General features: G+C 38.1%; 1 protein-coding gene across 5 annotated transcripts in view; it reads right to left on the reverse strand.

Moving 5' to 3' along the window:
- PPP1R9A (protein phosphatase 1 regulatory subunit 9A) overlaps positions 1-20,006 on the reverse strand; it is a 147,546-nt gene that overhangs the window by 50,113 nt on the left and 77,427 nt on the right. For all 5 annotated transcript variants that reach the window (XM_026843254.1, XM_026843253.1, XM_026843252.1 and 2 more), the window contains exons 2-4: positions 18,612-18,744; positions 18,067-18,187; positions 13,494-13,598 (exon numbers count right to left, since the gene is read on the reverse strand). In XM_026843254.1, the coding sequence (XP_026699055.1) occupies positions 13,494-13,598; positions 18,067-18,187; positions 18,612-18,744 (359 nt within the window). The remainder of the gene's footprint in view (positions 1-13,493; positions 13,599-18,066; positions 18,188-18,611; positions 18,745-20,006) is intronic.

The following is a 20,006-nucleotide window of genomic DNA, read 5'->3' on the forward strand; positions in this document are numbered from 1 at the left end:
TCACCTCCCTTGGAAAATAAGAGACTCAAAATACTTCATACATTTTTCTACACTGAAAATTTAGAACAGATATTCTGTAATGCATCTGAATTCTGGGAACTCCTGATTATTTAGGAGTGGTTTTGACACATTAGACTATAGTGTAATAATATTTTCATACAGACAAAAAGGTTTAGGTAGTCTGTAAAAATGTAAAACCTTATTAATTGAATTTTTCCTCTCATGGCAAAGCCACTCACAGTTTACAGCGATGTGATTTTCAAGGTTTGAATTGTATGTCAAAATGAACTTCCTCAATGATACCTGAAGTTGTTAGATGATACATGAATAAAAGCCTCAAGCACTGACAACGTTTAAAGCAAATGTTTTCCAAAAGAGAAATACGCAAGGAATGGGATTTTTTTCTATAATTTACTGCTTTAAAGTGAGATATTTCCAAAGTGTCTGAAAGCATTCAATCTATTATTGTTGTCAGTTCTAGATAAAGAATTGTATATTTGTAAAATGGAATACTATGTTACTAACAATTATGTTTTTTACAAACTAAACCAAACCTTTTGACACATTACATTCCATGACCTTAAGAATACCATGCTACATATAATTATGTTTAACTTGTAACTAAAGTAAGACATAAATTATAAATTTATAATTTAAAGAGAGATGAATATTTCTCCCTTAGGAAACCGTAAAGCGGAGGTGGTTATTAAAATGCTAAGCATGAATTAGATCCTCATGACTAGAATGGCTTTAAATACAAGAACTATCATAATCTAAAGTGTTTAATGACAAAAAAGAGACATAAGGTTGTGATTCACTGACCAGAAAATTAGTCACTGAACCATAATATGCACACTTCAATGAAGTGGCTAATTATGTATTTTGCATCACTCCGGCTCATCAAAATTAAGCACATGCATTTCAGACTTGATTACTTAGTCTCAAGGGCCAAAAGTATTATAACAAAGATCTATAAATTCTATCAGCAATAATATATATCATAGAAGTTAGTTATGTCTCTAGATATGAGACAAATGAGGATTTTAAAGCCTTTAAACCTCATCACAATAATATTCCCTTTAATTATTAAAGCTAGTAAATGCAAAATAAAATGTAGCAAATCTGTGACACTGTACTTCAAGCCATCACTGTACTAAGTCTCAGGCCATTTCTGATAATTTCTGATGTCCACAAAAAAAAAAAAAAAAGAGAGAGGAGAGAACATCACAAAGAAGCAAGGCATGAACTGACCTTGATATTCAGTTACACACAATCTAGCTGAATTACCTGCTGTGAAATACTCTCTTTGGTTGTGGCTAAAATAAACAGGGAAAGAGTTAGGAATATAATTAATATTTGATTTAAGAAGATTTAAGAGAATATAGTATCTGAAGAAACTGAAAATTAAACTACAGCAAGGGTGGTTAAGAAAAGCATTCTACTGGAATTGACAGCAACTCCTACATCTTCTGCAATCCATTAATGATTTAACGATTTTAAAGCACACCTGATACACTGCTTTCTGCCTATTTCCAACTTTTATTAAATGAGGAACTGCAGACCTGTGTTTCTTGAAAAAAAAACAAAAATTTTTTTTTGTTTTTTACTAACCATGGGAACCAGAAACTTTATTTTATGAATTAATTAAATTAAAAATATTTCCATTTTGAAAAGAACTTTAGTACTAGAAAAATGTGCAAACTCTGTGACACAAAACTGAAATTCTGCAGCATGGATTTTTAGCGATATGAGTTGATGATTTCTCCTAAAAATATTTCAGGCATTAAGTGTTCAGTTGAAAAGAATTTAGCATGGATTCCTTAAATTCAACAAAAATCAAGTAAAACAGCAGACTCATTCTAAGAAATAAAAAATAGGGGGTTTGCTGCAACGGGATTCACAATTTTTTCTTCTAACCTCTCCTAAAATATAGTTTGGTCAATAAAAATGTACATTAAATGTCATTTTATTTTGGGGAGTTTTACAGTTGGATTTTAAAAATGGTTTTCCTCTGAGCTTTAAAGCACAAAGCTGCTTCTGCTACCATTTATCTAATTTATTTCAAGATGTCTTCAATTACCTTCTCTGACTGCTTCCATTAGGATAATAGCCATATAATTAATCCAAAGTGCTAAAAGTGGTGTGAACCCTATAAGAAGGCAGCTTTATTTAGTTACATCAGCGCAAGCTGGAACTTTTCAGGTTTTCATGGACAAGAGGCAACCTCAGATGCAGAGATCACTGACTACACATAAAGAATTCACAATCTATGAGCTTCCACTACACTTTTTCAGATAAAATGATCTGAAACTTAAAGAGTCAAAGACTCTTTGAATCACTGAATAATTTAGTTTGGAAGGCAGCTCTAGTCCACCTCAAGCCTTCTGCTTCAAAGCTGGGCCTACTCTGTCATGGCCTTGATTAGTTCCGAATCTCTCTAATGAAGGGATGCAACCGTCCCAATGTTTGAGAAACCTCATAGCATGGGGTTTTTGTGGTGAGAATATCTAGTCAGAATTTCCCTTGCTGCAACTGCTGTTCATTGCCTGTTATCTTGTCCCTGTACAGAAAGTACAAAGAATCTGGGTTCAACCTTTCTATCCCCTGGAAGGTAGCTGAGACAGCAGTAAGATGCTGGCCATCCCACTCTTCTCTTCAGATCAAAGATGTTATTTCCACCTCTTCCCAGGGTGCTTCCTGCACAGCCGCTCTCTAGTTCACAGTGTCTCACAGGGCTATGGCGCTCCAGGTGCAGGACTCACATTTACCCATTTCTTTTAGCCCATTTCTCCAGCCTGTGAGGTCCCTCTGAAAAGCAGCCCTGCCTGTTAGCCTATCTAACCTCATCTGCAAACTTCCTAATGGTGCCTTCTGTCTTATGTCTGTAAATCCACACAGCTCTCCCTTGCACCAGACAAGTGAGTTGCATAGCAATCTTTAAAGCTATTAGCTGTAACAAAGAGGAACTGAGGGTGACTGGTAGAATGAAGAAAACAAGATTTGCCTGGAGATTAGTGATGGTAGTAACCCAGAACTAACACAAACAAGTTAACAACTCTGCCCAGAGACTAGCACCCAAAGTAACAAAGAGGACGTATCCACTAACAGTAGATGAAGGGGCAATGACTAAATGAAGTTATCTCAAGGTCACATAAGAAACATCGGACAGGGCAACTCATGCAGGATGCTGGCTATATAAAGCCAGCACAGAAAAGCAAACTTTGGGGAAGAGCTTCTAAAGACCCTGGAGACAGAGCCGCCAGTAAGCTGACCTACTGTGCAGAAGCTCTGTAGCCTGCATCCTTGTCCCCAGACCCAGGATGAAGTAAGCTGCGTACTGTACCCTGAGTTTGACCACAAACAGCAGGACTCCAACTTATCAGCGATTTGAGCCAACAAGGTTGTCCTTTTGCCCAGTCAGCAGTCTGAACAGATGCATGGGAACATGACTTCCTTGGTGTGGCCGTGGCATGAGCTGTAGGTAACATGTAACAGTAATGTGCCACGAATGAGATGCATGTAGTGTGTGCTGTGTGACTTGCTGTTGTTGAAGCAGTGGTTTGGTTAGCATTGTAACAAAATGATTTTAATTTTTAAATTATTTTAATGATTAAGTGTTTGAATTAAACAAGAGCTCATCTAGTTCATTTGCATAACCATACTCACCCTGATTGAACAACTGTCACAGCACACCATGACAAAGTCTGGTATATGATGCAAGGGCAGCAGGCACTGAAGGTATCAAGAGCCATATATGAACCCTTGCAATCCAGTGCCATTGCTGGCCTGAGGCAAGTTGTTGGGAAATGCAGGAAGCTATCCCTGCAACAATATCCAGGTCATTAGCCAATCTGTGGAAAAATCGAGGCAAAGCAGTCATTAATTTATCTCAGACTGTTCTGCATCCTTTGCAACAAGTTCTCCCGCCCCACTGAGCAGCAGGCCTGTCTCCACAGAGGAGGGGAGAGCAGCAGATGTTGCTTAAATTAATTTTGCAAGGCTTTTACTGTGGTCTTCTCTGGTATCCTTATATCCTCCAAGATCAAGGAGGTCTCCTGGGCTCTTCTATCCTTCAGGGCAGTGGTCCCATAGAATCCTGCCAAGCAGTTTCCTGAACAAGCCAAATTTGCTCTTCTGAAGTCCAGGGTTGTAATTCTAATTTTCACATTCATCTCTCTCCCATTCTTATACTCCACCATTTCACAGTTAATGCTCCTAAAGCTGCCATCAACCTTCACTGAAGAACCAACAAGTTCCAAACTGGTCATAAACCTGTTTCTGAGTAACAGATTCAGCAGACTGCCTCCTTTAGTTGGCTTACTGAATACTTGGGTCAAGAAGTTACTTTTGACACATACCATACATATACGGAATTACTTGCACTGAACCATGTTAGCCTTCCAGTAGATGCTGGAGCAGTGCACACCCTCCGCAAATCCCTAACCATAACCTCTGAACTCACTTCTCACTTGTTCCAAAGCAGGGGCTAGGTGACCCTCCCACCCAACTAAATTATGGGACCCGTTGGCAAACATGCTCTTGCCCACTTTGTCAGGTGGATCCCTTCTCTCCCCAGCATTTTTCATTCCTCCAAGAAGGTCCACAAAAAACAGTGCCTCCCCTGCAACATCAGCTGTACAAACAGGGGCTATCCTGCATCTAATCCTACCTGACTGGCATGATCAAGAAGCATACCTCTTATGCCCTTCCACCCTAGCCCCCAGAGCCCCATAACATAAAATCACAGAATCCTAGAATAGTTTGGGTTGGAAGGGACCTTTGAATGTCATCTAGTCCAACCTCCCTGCCATGAGCAGGGACATCTTCAACTAGATCAGGCTGCTCAGAGCCCTGTCCAACCTGACCTTGAATATTTCCAGGGGTGGGGCATCTACTGCCTCTCTGGGAAACCTGTTCCAGGGTTTTACCACCCTCATTGTAAAAAATTTCTTCCTTATATCTAGTCTAAATCTACCCTCTTTTAGTTTAAAACCATCACCCTTTGTCCTATTGCAACAGGTCCTGCTAGAAAGTTTGTCCCCATCTTTCTTACAAGCCCCCTTTAAGTACTTAAGTCCTCCTCTGGACCTGCTCCAACAGGTCTATGTGTTTCTTGTGCTGAGGACTCCAGAGCTGGATGCAGTACTGCATGTGGGGTCTCACCAGAGAGGATTATAGGGGCAATTAAAATTTATAGGCTCCCCTTGATTGGGTGGCCTGTAGTAGACACTAACCACAAGGTTCCCTTCATTGCCTTGGTCTCTAATTCTTGCCCATAAGCTTTCAATCTGCTATTGGTTATTCTTCAGAGACATACTCAAGGTCTTCCTCAGCAGCATCAATGGTGCTGATGGACGAGCAGCAAAGTAATAGCTTAAGCATCAAAAAGCCTCAGCAGTCTCTCCACAGCATCTTGGATACAAGCTCCCAGTAAGCTATGCTATTATCAACACTAAATGGATATCGAGTCAAACGATTAGGAAGTCATGTAAAAAACCCACACACCAGTATTAATGCACTTAGATTAATTATTTGCACAGAAATAACTTTTAGTCTAGGGCCTCACTGACACATTAGCTTTATTCAAGAGTACTTAAAAATTAGTAAGGGATTCAATGTTTTGGCACCTCTCCAGGTTCTGGTCCTTACATTGCTCTGCTCCTCTGAGAGCAGAGGTAGAGAATCTCTTCCATCTTTCAGACAGCCTGAGAGTATCCCAAGACAATGCTTGCATAAAGGTTTCCTTGAATACATGACGATCATTTAATCAGCATTCACTACAGCACCACACATTTCTTATGGGAATGGCCAGCTCAAAGAAAGACATTTGTAAATCTATGCTTTAACGTACCTGAATGCAAGTGAAGCACATACATCATCTCTGTTTGAAAGGTACAGTGCTACTTGGGAATGTTTCTAAAACCTGACTGCATGTTGAGATGAGATCTGCCTTCCCTTACCCTCACGCTTGCTGACATCCATGGGAAGGAATTCCAGGAAGAAAATATAGATGGGTTAACAAGTAAGCTGCTGAGTTCAGACCATGTCCTTAATCAGGATGATTTGGTGATCCAGATTCTAGGCAAGAAAGACCACCCTCATAGCACAGTCCAGGGGTATCTAAATGCTCCTACAGCACCATCCCTGTGGCTTGGTGAGTTATCCTGCAAGGAGGAATGGTGGGTACCTCTGCCCAGCTGTCACAATGCCGTATCACATTAATCAAGACAACCAAAACTGAGTGGGAGCTTCCACAACACAGTATCCTGGACATTGAAAGAATAAAAGAAATAGTTAAATAAGCATTTCTGATATTCAGTTGCAGGGGTAGGAGTTTATGTTTAAATCCAACGAACTTGAGAATGAAGTGATACAAAACCTGTCAAGCTGTTCCTTTTTCCAGGAAAGGAAAAGAAAATCCACTCCTAGAGAAATCCAGCCATGATGAATCTTATCAATTCATGTCACACTTAATTTAAAAACAATGCTCTAAATACCTAGCAAAATGGTTTATAATTCAGCCAGAATCTTTTAAATGAAGATTTTTCTATATATTTCACAATCAAACATAATTTCCTGTCCAAATGTGCAAGTATTACAAGAAATAACTTGCCATAAAACTCAAATTAGCAAGATCTCAGTACATAGGGGCTATGTTTATGCCAGTAAATTAAGCAGTGCCAAGGAATGCTCCTAAGCACTAGTAACTGATCATCTACACTATTAAATCCTTGAAACAGTCTCTGGAATGGTTTGGTCCAAGTTAACTAATATTCCACCAAATAATACCCGGGCACCGTCCAGGAGTTAACAAAGGCTAGGAGTTAGCTTGGATGTTTCCAACGAACAGTTCAGACACAGCCACCCTGCACTGAAAGGTAGGAAAGTTTAATGGTATGAGCACTGACCACTCCAGTGCCAGATGGCCTCAGCGCTGAGCAACAGTCCAAGGCACAGTTTATCTGCAACAACAGGCACAGCCAAGGAATATAAACCAACAAAGCAGTGATGAATGCACTCTTACCTCACTGGTGTTAAGGGGTCACGGTACTTGTGAGTAATTTTTCACATTGTTCAGCATGCTACTCCTGGCAGTCTAACTGAACAATTACCAGCACTGGTAGGTGCTCTTTGTAGAGACCAGAAAGGCATTACATATTACAGGATCTTTAGTATAACCATAGTGGAATAAATGGGAGAAATTGAAGCTATTTTGATGCAAGGCAACACAAATTTACTTTCTGCTGGGTCCATGATTCAGGTTTATCAAAGAAGCAGAAAGTGCACTAAGCACACATGGCTTCTGAAGCAGACCTTTATGAAGTCCCAGCTCAGCAATCAGCATCTCAGAGTAAAGGGCTTTTCTTTCCTCTTTGTTTTCTCTCTTAGGCTCTGGCACTTGCATTCAAGAAAAAAGAAACAAACAAGGAAAGGAAGAACAAAACCATCACCCCCAGCCAGTAAAAAGACAACATAATCCATCTCTCTCAATCAGACATGGAGTGTGGCATCTTTTGCTTTGGGTCCTGTCTCACTACCCAGGACTGAGAAGCAATAGAAATTTCTCCTGCCTCTTCCACAAAATGGATCTGCAGTATGGAGAATGCCTGCAAATGATTAAAGGACAGAGCTGTTTCATAGGATAAAAGCACAGGTAGGGAAGGTAAGAAGGAGAAAATCTGCACAGACAAGCGCACTGGAAGAAGAGAAGATCATTAGTTAGGGAAAGGAGTCACAAAAATAAAGTGATGTTGTTCACTGTTATTGTGAGCAAACGGCATTCCCACCAGGATATACTGCTGCTGGCTAGATCCTGCAGCTGACTTCATCTGTCCTCTATACTGTCTTAGTGCTTGCAAAGACATGACTGTATAGATTACCTTTCCAGATGTTATGATGTTAAACAAAAATAACAGCAGGAATGCAAATACTATTTTCTGAGATGGTGTATTTTCCAGAAAAAAAAATCAGCTCAAGATGGGGTGAGGAATTAGCTGAAGAAGCAATAAAAGACATATCAAGTTGGTGTTAGTTAAGAAGTGGGTATTTTCACTTTTCGCCCTTTGACTGCTCCTTGTATAAGAGCTATCTAAAAGAAAAGTAAAAATTTCATTTTTGTCTAAAAGACTGTATTTGCAGTCTAGTAAGAGATAAAGAAATCAGGCTGTGAACTGAGAGTGAAAATTGAGACTGAACCCTGCTTTGAATTAAAACCATCCAGAGAGGAAAAACAACAAAAAAAATGGTAATAAATGATTCTGTATTAGAACAGAGAACAGTTATAGTGGAAAGCCCCAGGGTTTGATAGCTGTTACATTACTATTGTTAGAACCTACTCTTCAATGATTGAGAAGATTAATTAAACACGGAAAAATCTGCTATCTAATTACTTAGATTCTTTATTAAGATGCAAAGACTTTGATGCACTTCAGCAGAATTACATTAAGCAAAAACTGGTAAACTCATTGGTAGGTTAGAATTAATACAATTAATTACTTTCAAGGGGGTGCAAATCATGAGAGACCAAACAGGTGTTGCACAGGTTCTGTATAGTTCCCTGAAAACTCAAGAGATGAGTCAGAAAGCACCATGACAGCATCTGCTCAGTGCCTAGCAACAGTTTGAAAAGCTAAGAAAATGCTTAGTCACATTCATACAACAGGACATGGAAGGAGGACACAGAATTTAAAATTTTCCTCTCCAGTAAAGCACTGAATTTGGTTAACTTTCTTAAAAGATACCTTTCAGAGGAAAACAATAATGATAAAAGCATACAAGCAGCATACAAAAGACTGGGATTTTTCAATTACTCTCATGCAAGACCCTTTCTACTTATCAATGCAGTCAGGACCATGTCCTCCTTTCCTGGGACCCTGCCTTTCCCAGAGCTCCATGGGCACGAATCCTTGTATCCAGCAAGGAAGAGAAGTGCAGTTCCCACTGAAAGCTCCCGTATTTGTCCTAGGAGGGACAGAGACTAAGTAAGCATGGTAAAAGGACAGTTTTCTCTGTAATAAAGTTAGATTTTCTCTATTGTGGGTGTGTTCAATAAAAAAACAGAATTCCCTGGAAGCATACAACTCTGCAAGTGAGCTTTCTCTGATGAAGACATTAGGATCTCCTAGCACCCTTTCATTACAATGAAGAACAGGTGGTAAGAGTGGGGTCACAGAGGCTCAGCATCACCCAAGCAACTTCAAAGAACTTCAGGTCTGCTACTCAGCACCATAGTCCATGAGGAGACTGCAAGCAAAATGACATAGGAGAAGCTCTGTGACAGTACAGGATTCCTACTGTCAAACTGCCTCCTTGTCCTATCTTTTATGATGGTAGGCACCACTTGCAAACTTCAAAGTTGATGGATTACATCCTAAATGGGGTCGGAAGAAGCACAGAACAATTAGTGATGTTAGTCTGGTGCTGCCCTCTGATTGATCCATTAATCTTAGAGCACAGGCGACACAATTAAAACAAAATTGAAAAACAAAGGAAAATCCCTCCTGTAAATAATTAAAGTCTGAAATCCACTAATATAAGATAGCAGTAACCTAAATAGTTAAGCAAAATTATAAAGAAGACTGGATAGTTACATCAATTGAAATAGCATTCATAGTTGTATTTGCCAGATTAGGGTCACGAGAACACTAATTCTCATCCCTAAAACCAGAAGCTGATTGCCAGCTGGGATTATGAAAGAATTCTCTCTCTTTCCTTTGTCTCATAGGCTACCAGAGTACATCTGGTGTGTGCTGATTATCTTCCTATAAAACATTATAAGAAAGAATAATTGAATTTATTATCACTGGAGAAGCCAAATTGGTTGGCTCAATGATCTTCCATTATGGTATGACAACTCTTCTGAATAGTCCAATACTTCAAACAATGGATAAAATAATCACAGATGCTTATATCTGCTCTTCTTTCCCCCCCTCTCACCCTCACCTAGAACAGTTCAAAAGGTAAAAACCATGTCTTCGTTTTCACGCATTTTTTACTCTGTCAGCTACAGACAGTCTGGATACATTTTTTTTGGCAGAAACATTGCAAAAATCTATTCTAGGTCAATGACTTCCACTGTCAGGATCATTCAAAGTGTTCAGAAGGCTCAAAGGAGAAAAATAAATCACTAAGTATTGGTATTATGCAAGCTCCCTGAAGAGGTATTGACTGCATTTATTGCAAAGAATTAAGCAGTAGCTTTAATGCCATTCTGTTCATGAATGTCCTTTCTTTGCAATTGATCTCACATAATAAACCCTGCTACAAAAACTAGCATGCACTTTGACTAGATTAAGGACAAAACGATTGCGTGTATGTAATGCTGTGGGTTATACACGTGAAGTAATGCCAGTGAAAGGCACACAAATCTCTGTGTGTACAGGACACCAGGCAGAAGTAAGGTACACACAGTTTATGTTATGATCGTAAAGGTAACTATGATTATTAAACCAGTTCTATAAAATCCATTAAACTGAGACTATTAAATATCAGACATGCAAGTAAGTATGTAGGTGATTTCTCCTGTGAAAGAAGGATTCATGAAGTTGCCCTGAGTTGAATTAGGTGGGATGTGCGACCATACATTGCCTACACACTTGTAGTTCATCTGGGACACCCGCTGCAGGAACAGCAGAAGGTATTTATATAACAACAACCTTTTCCAATGCTCCTGCCTCCCACAGTGACGTGGATCATTAATGGCAGCTGCCACAGGAACTGTGTACTCAAGGGTCAGTAGCACTGCTCCCTGCACTGCCAACAGGCAGAAGCTGATGGCTGCGGGAAAACCAGGGATTTTCGCCCCAGAAGATCCTCATATGTTGTCCCTCAGGTTCTGGAGCAATTCAGGAGCAGAGGTGAGCACTGTCTGACAAAGAGGGTGGAAATGAGATTTTTCCATTCCAGCTCTAACCTAAGTGTAAGGGGGAAGAAGGATCTGTCAGAAAACAATTGTTCCTTCTATAAAACAAGCAGCAGGCAGGGCTCTTTCGTCATATAGCAAAACAGTCAGTAAAATATAAATACATCATTTCCTTTCATATCAAAATTAATCAATATTAGTTCTCACTTACTTTAAAAGCAAATATTTAAACCTACCATGAAGCCAAAATATCAAGCATCCTGAAATCACTATCTCGAAAAACCAGATTTCTGGAACCATTTCTGATTTTGAGTAGCTAAAAGCAATACAGTTCATCAGTGCCAACAGAACATCAGACAACTCAACAGTCCAGGACCTGACCAGAAGCCAGGCAGGAGCCTGTGCCACACAATGCTCAGCCATCTCATCAAGTCTCGTTCCCAGCCTACCACAAACCAGGAAAAAAATCATGCATTTCTCAGCTGGCCTGCATAAAACAGAGGAGTAGTCTTTCTGAGTCTTTTTTCCATGAAGTTTTAAATGAAACAAAAATAGGGATGGTTTCACCAAATTCTACCCATTTCTTTCCTCTAACAAGACATAAACATCAGTAAGATGCTGCTAACCACACAGCATGCCAGTGTGCACATAAAGACATATATGGTTTATTTAATAATATTTTAATATTATTTCATATTATAATTCACATTATAATGTATTTTAAATTTTATTTTAAATTTAGTATTATTTAATAACAGTTTTTAATCAATTATGACACTAATGCACTGGATCATTTTTCCCATGAAAGCTCAGTATCTTAAGGCTACTTACAAGGAAAAATGTAGAAGCTCACATGTCTCTCCTTGATAAATGAGTCCTGTCAGAAGCGAATGAAACCAGTGCACAGGATACATAGTACACTTGACAATGTGAGCTCAACAACAGTGAAGAAATACTTTTCACATTGCACTATTTTGTGACAAAAGGGTCTATGCCGCAACCAGTCTGACTGTAATTTACTTCCCAAAAGAAGATTCTGGGAGCATTCTGTGTGAAAATTGTTTCCTCCTTTCTCTAAACCCATTATTTTTTCATGGAAGCAAGTATTCTATTCTGTAACTTACACAATAATAATTATACAAACTAAGCCTATTATAAATGTATATAATAAATATGTTTTATGTGAGTTCTTTCTTTTTTCTTTTTTTTTTTTTTTTTTTTTTTTTTTTTTTTTTTTTTTTAGCTAAAACATCAAACACAAAATATACATAGCATTTGCTTTGTGTACCAAAACACAGGAAGACATTATTCTCTGTCATAAGCATTTTATGTTCAAAGGTCTCAACTCTGCAGAAAACCTAATAAAGTATATACTGATTTTTATAGTTAGCAGGAACACTCACAGCATGCGTGAGTCTCTGCAGAAATAGTACTGATATAACTAAAACTGTAAATGTTACATAAAAATATATTGATCTGTAATTACACTACAATTTCTAACAACCTTTTTCCTAAATAACCTCTTTCAAATAAAACCTTGATCAGCCTACCCCAAGATTCTTTGCAGATTCCACATCCCAACATTATTCTTTAATGTCATGCAGGTACAGGTATGCAATTATAGTGGAAATGTGCATGCCAGCATATAGCACCACCATCTGAGGGGGACTGCATATATTACCACCAGTTGTTTAGTCATGGTTCAAAAGAAGTCAGCCCTGAACTCATTAATTAAAGAATTCAGCTGTATTCCCTAGAGAGAGTTTTGAGAGAGAACCAAAGGATGACTACAGAATGGCTGTTGCTTTGCAATATACCAAAGATATTTTTGGATTTATGTGGTAGAGTTAAATCTTTACTGAAATTAATAAGCTATTAAACAGAAAAGCTATGCGACTGCATATGTTTTTAAATGGCAAACCAGTTCATTTCTAGGGAATCACTCTTCTTACTAATTTACAAACATTTTACAGCCTTGTATTTACATTAGTTCAGAATTTTACTTGCAGTATATGTGAATTTTCTAGCCTCTTCGTTATTTTATGGACTTTTACAGGGATGGCTTTCAGTAAGCCATAGCATAGGAACAGAGAGAAACCCAGAAATGGTGAAGGGACTCAGGTAGCTCAGTGAATTAATACTGGGATGTTACTCTCCTCAGTTTGGTAGCCATTAACACTACTGCATCCAGTACTCAACTTTCCTACATGATGAGGTGGCATCTATGAGCACCAGAGTGCTCACTACCTAACCCTGGGGCAGTAACATGGCCAATCTCCCCAGCGGAAGAGCAGGGAGGAGATCAGTTGCAGCACAGTTTCCATCTGACCAACATCCATGATCTTCATGATTCCAATTAATACAAACAGTCTGAGGTCCATGGAGATCAAGACCAGTGAAGAGTATCCTTCTATGTGCAATTTCAGCTTGTTTCAGTGGTCACATTCTGAAAAACTAAGCCAAAACAAAAATCTGTAATACTGTAGATCATCCCTGTCCTGGGATGAAAGCAGAGAGGACACAACAAGACTGAAAAAATCTGAATTCACCTGGGCATACTGACACTCCTGTGAGAGAAGCCAGGTAATCTTAAGTTTTTAATCACAATTTTTTCTTCTTTCAAAATACTCACCTGACTTTCCCTTTGGTGTTTCTCAGAACAGTTGCAGCAAAATTTTGTGTAACACCAACCAGACTGATGCCATCAACTTCCACAATTTGGTCATTCACTTGGATCCTTTCAGGGGAAAAACAAAAATATATAAATAACTGTGTGAATTCCTGGTGAATTTTCAGCAAAACTTAGCATAGAGAGATGTTTTTAGTTTGATTTTGAACAAGGGCTTAAAACAACTTAGTCATAAAATGATTGAGGTAAATATGAAAAATGCATCATTCTTTGCATGCAGACATCTCATAAATCCAGCTTCAAAGCTACCATTACAATTAATAGCATCATTCAGCCAGTGACTTTCCTTGTATATAAATACAGCAACATAAACACTGGAATTTGTCATATGACTTAAATTAAACAAGATACTTGAACAGTTCTTACATCATTCTTTCCTAAGCCAATCTTGAAAAACAGCATAAGACATAGCTCTGGTATTTCACACTAATGGAAAAAAAATGTGATATTTAACTAGAACAACCTGCTCATCTGTAGAGAAAAGAGCTTGTGCATCAGACTTAATTGTGACATACTCTCTTAAAATATTTCCTCTAACTTACTCCAAAAAGATGAATTCCCAGTGTAAGTGTGATCTTGCACACAATAATAAGACCTTGGACTATTTTAATGAGGACTCTCTTTGAAACCAAACACCTATTTGCAGTTGACACACTGTTTGATGCAGGAAAAGTTAGGTGGAATAAAAAACATGCTTCTTTTATCTAAAGCAATCACTGCTACGAAATCCCAAGACAAGCACTGAACTCATCTGGATTACAAACGCTTGGAAGGACGACTGCTATGCTAAAATGTCCTCTAGAAATGCACCAACTCCTATAGTTTCAAAAATTAAAAAAAACCCCAACATTCAGAACTAGTCAAAGGGAGAAATTTTCAAGTACTAACATGGATGCTACCGATTCAAACAATACAGTTCACAAAGGAACCAAGAAACAGCTGTGAAAAAATCCCATTTATATGATATAAAAATACCTAAATTATTAATATCTTAGATATCTTAGTGATAAGACTTCTTTGCAAAGAACAACAGAGGCTTCAAAAGAGGGCTGCAGCATTCTGACTTGGAGCACTAATTTCTCTGTCAAGTCTGAAGCAATGCTTTGCAGTTCCACATGTGTTCAAGAAGTATTTTTAGTTCTTGGGACTCCACTGATGAGCAAGGTCTATTCTTTGGCAACCTCACACCACTGAATGTCACTGTGTTATGGACAGGATCTCCCTTCTGTATAGAAGAAACCTTGAAAAAATTAGCTTCGCAATAGCCTATAAACTCCTATTTTGAAAATCCTATCAGGCATTTTAATCTCAGAATTTTATTTCAATTTTCACTGAAGCATGTAATAAATACACCAACCACATTAATATTTATTGTATTTCAATATTGTAAAAATTATTTATTATTTTTTTACTTTAGCAAACATGAGGTACAGTCAGATGGTCATGGGAGTTCCCAGAAAAGAAATTTATGAAATTGGTACCCACTGAGTGGGAAGCTGTCACCCTCTTGGCTGAAAACTAAATGGCGGAAAACCAAATTTTTTTTGATGGGAGTATAGCTACAAAACTTCACTATGCAGTGGACTAGCAGTGTTCATACAGATACACAGTTATAGCATTTCAGGCGATGAAACGTCACGTTAGAGAAAGTGGCTCAAATTTGATCTGCTGCAATTCAGTCTGATTCCATTTGTCCTTCAGGCATGTTTCGTATCTCCTTTCTTATTTCTACAGCTCCTAAATTAATTTTCGACTTATTTTCCAGGCCACTGTTCTCCAAACTCCTCTCTTTCTATACATACATTTATTTTAATTATATATAAACATACATATCAAACAACATACAATTAACATAATTGTTATTCAAATTATGTAACTACATGTAATTAAAAAAGAAGCTCCTGCCTGTTGTTGTGTACATTCTATACTGCCCAGTCTAAAATACTCTCATAGTCCTATTCTCCTGGCTGCTTTCCTCTTCCTCAGGCATCCCCTCTCCAGCCCCACTCCCACTGCAGCTCTGTACCTGTAGCCTAGTCCTACCACCCCAGACAAGTCACCTTAGTCACCATCGAGACCAAAATATCCACAAAAACATGTTCTCTGGGCAGACTTCCCTTCAGAGCCCTCTCCAACAAGAGATCTACACTTTTTATCTCTCTCAAATCTAATTTCAAACATTAATGAAAAATTAGGCTCAGATTGGCAAACCCCAAATTATAGATGTTTAACTGCTTTTACCATTAATGAAACTGGTAATTCTTCTGACAATTATTTCCTAATGCTCATGACTGAAATCTTTGCCTATGTGAAGCAGCACTTCAATGAAGTAGCAACTACAGAAATGAACCAACTAAAGTTGAACAAATTACTTGCATAATTACTGCTCTGTATGATGAACTGAAAAATTTAACCTGTGAAGAGACATTTATTTTTCATGTTAAGAACTGTGTGATGTTTCAAAACTGTCGTTCCCAATGTTATCAAAATACTTTAAAATGTGAATGACCAATCATGACTATAAATTGAAAGAAAAAGCTATGAATTTATAGAGGAAAAGATTTTATTTCATACTCAGTCTAATCACTGATTTCCTATTTTACACACTATTAATAAACTCTCATTACTTATCAACATGCTTGCCTTTAGATTCATCTTGAAGCACCCTCCTTGGTTAAATACTGCCACACAATGCCTTTTGATATGACAAGTAAACACTACCTGTTTGTTTACATCAACATGAATCAAGCAGGCAGTGCTTAATCACTGAGAACCCCTTTGTGTGTGAGATTTTGGGTTTCCATGGGGGGCAAGTACTTTATATCACGATTTGATGGGTCTTTCAATAAAAGATGGGAGTTGAGTTATCCAACAGATACTCTAACATTTTAAACTGTAGTTTTAGAAGAGCTTGCTTGAAGATAGTTAAGCAGTTATTCAGAATATCTGATTCAACTGCTGAAATATAGTTTTATTTTCTGTTAGGAAGCACTGTTTTGCTATCAATGTTAATGATTAACTAGGCTTTTTACAAAGATGAAGTTAACAGGACCTTTTACAGTTGATGCACTTTATTACAGAATCTGGCTGCTCCTGACTGGGAGGATTACATTATCCCTTTCCCAAGTGAATGATCAGTCAGGCTCTCAAAGAGAGAATCAGAGGGCTATTTCTCAGCTGACTGAACATTCAGCCAGTGGAAGACTAGCACAAATATAAGAATGGGCAAAGAAAGATACTGTTTTTCTCAGCTGACAAGCTCCTTTCAGATGCCATATAGGGAAATGAAAGCAGAGACTTGTAATTGAACATTAACTTCTTGTAGCCCACTCAAACATGTGAATAACAAGAACAGAAAATACAGATCATCATAGAGCAGTAGTGAGGAACTCTGATTTTCAATCAGAGAATTTAATGCAGACTGCCAGTAGTGAGCTTAACTGCCAGTAGTGAGCTCAAGCATACCTTTCAGAAAAAAGTTCACTTAAATTTAAAGGAATGGATGAAGTAATGATCTCTTGAGGTGTCAGTTTCCTCATTTCCCTTCATAATTTTTAAGCCTATGATAAATCAGTACTTCACTTTCAATCTGGTATTTTACTGCCAAGACCTGTAAAGCTACCTGCAAGTCCAATCTGGAAGACAGTATACTTCAGTAGTTTCAGAGCAATGTTATCAAACTCAGCAAACCCCTGATATATAAGCCCTCTGAATTAATTTGTGTCGGGCTTCCACGGCAGAACAACCTTTTGTCTGGCTGAAAAGTTATACGTGTTCATCAGTAAGAAACACGTTACGACAACACAGTTTTTAGAAGACAGCATCAACTTTAGAGTTTATTCTTACTCTGCTTAGAGAACGCATATAAGTAGACTTAATTGCTAATGTTATTAGGTAATATTTTATTTGCATGCAAATTTACAAAGGGTACGCACTGGGCAAAACAGCAGATTATATGGGCCAGAAGATGTTTAGAAATACTTATTATTAAGTGATTATGTAGTAGTGTTTTCTAACTTTTAAGAGAAACATCGGTCTGATTGTGGCAGGTATTGTATAATACACAGATAACTCTGTCCCATATGATAGGAAATACTGTATGTTCAAAAGGAATTCTTTGAACTGCACATACCAAGTAAGCAATTTTAGAAGCAACCAGGCTTTATGTGAGCACTGTATAAGACTACAAACACTAATTCATTCCTTTAGTGGGCAAGATTTATGTTATAGTTTCCTATTCCAATTGATTAATGTAGTTTTAGTGCTGTAGGGTGAAAACTGAACTTTGAAGCAGAATAAGAAGTAGTCACTAACACACATCTTTGGCAAATCTGTTCTCTTTAAACTGGTATCTTCTCATAACTACATCAGGCATTTGAACCCTACCAATAAAGTCTCTGAATTTTACAGCTTTGAGTTATCATGACATATATTAAGCAAACAACTCTTTCCTATGAAAATCATAATTCATAATAACTACTGCTGGGAAAATTTCCAAATACTGAGTCTAGTTTACCTGCTATCTCTTTCTGCTGCCCCACCTTCTGTTACTGTTTTGACAAATATTCCCAGTTTTTCAAGGCCTGCATCTGCTCCAACTCCCATTCCAATAATGCTTATGCCAAGTCCATCTTCATCTGTGAAAAAGGCAAGCATGGTTTTCCACGTCAGTAACATTAATATCATTTTGTTTCCTTTAAAAAACTTTATTATTCTACCATTTTAATTATACACAGAAAATACTACCTCCACTCTTATATCACCTTCACCCTTATGAGAAGCTCAAAATAACAATCAAGATTTTTGCTCTTCTAGTGGAGAACACAATCATCACACCAAACACTGTGTAAAGTCCTGCGTTAATGGACTGACACAAAACAACTTCCTTAGAAAAATAAAGAAGTGCATGTCTCTGAACTGAACAATTCTTAAAATGCAAAAAGCCAAGGTGACTATAGCAGATTAATGAAAGTTCAAGATAGGCTCTGTAGGCATGTGTGGACTACCTCAGATTTGTAGATCAGTGTCGCAGAAACTGGAAATGGTTCACAGACTCCATACCTTTTTCTAGTTCAACTGGGAAGAGCTCCAGCTTTTCCACACGCTTCTCGAGTTCATATTCTGCTGACGCAGCCACTGGGTCAACTTCATCATTTCTCCTGTCATAATCTTCATTGGAATATGTATTGAAAACCTGTGGAAACAAATCAAAAATCACTCAGCTGTCTACTCCAGAAAGATTGCCAACTCCACGAGAATAGCTACTTAATTTGGTTCTCTGATGTTGCAGAGTTTGAAAAGGCTTTTAGAAGACAAATTTCTCCTATTCACATTTCAAGTTAAATTTGTGCTTTTTCATTCAAAACACAAGTGTGGCTGCAAAAGTCATTTGAGTATAAATGACTTGTATTGGTTGCAGTTATATATGCAAAAGGTGATCCTAAGGTTACTAAGTTGGCCTATATATTTCAATATTTAAAACACATCATTCAATTTACTAAGAATGAACTTAGTAAAGACTCACAGACATGAAAAAGCAAAATACATTGAAATGATGACCTGTATATAATCTCTGTTTCAGTCCCTATTCCTAATGAAGTTCGTTTGCTTTCATCTAACCTAAACTAGACCTGAAGATTACTGACCTACATTTACGCCACCATTAGGGATTATGCTCCATATTATGAATTAATATTAGGAGAGCATTATACACAGCCATGGGTATTTTTTAACATAACCAGGTTTACAGATTTATTTCAGCACTAAAGCAGTAATTTAACATTGACTGCATTAACCTGGTTATATTATTTACACTACTTTCTATCATACTTTCTACATGACCATGGCTATCCTGTCCGGGATTTTTCTGACATTCAATAACTTCAAACAGCCAGGGAAAGCACATTTTGACACTTCAGAGGTCAGTTTGTGTGGATGTTTGAACTCAGCCGGCAGCCAGACACCCCGTGGCCGACCATTCACCTCCCCCTCCCTCCTCTGGTGAAATAGGGGAGGGACAAAAAGAGGAGAATTAGTAGGTTGAATAAAAAGAAATAATTTACTAAATATAACAAGAGAACAACAGAAACAATAGTGAGTCCAAAAAGAAACAGGTAAACTGCAGCAGTGGCCTACTGAGTGCAGCGACCACCCCCCGAGCAACAACGCGACCCGACAAGCAAACCAGGAGAGCCCAGGCCCGAGAGAGAGCCCCCGAGAGAGAGAGAGAGAAAGCCCACCTAAACCCCTGGGCATGAGATCGCATGGTATGAAATATTCCAATGAAAGTTAATTCCATCCTGGTCAAAACCAGGACAGTTTGCCAGCTTAATTCACCTAACTGTCCGTATTTGGCAACAATGAAAGAATATGCGTTGTTAGTGGTAATAATTTTACCGAACTTCAGCCCCATGAATGTTCATTACTTAAAAAAAACCCAATTTCCCATATCTCCTC

Source organism: Athene cunicularia (genome assembly GCF_003259725.1).
Source record: "Athene cunicularia isolate RWA chromosome 2 unlocalized genomic scaffold, athCun1 chr2_part1, whole genome shotgun sequence".
In the NCBI taxonomy this organism is placed as follows: Eukaryota; Metazoa; Chordata; class Aves; order Strigiformes; family Strigidae; genus Athene; species Athene cunicularia.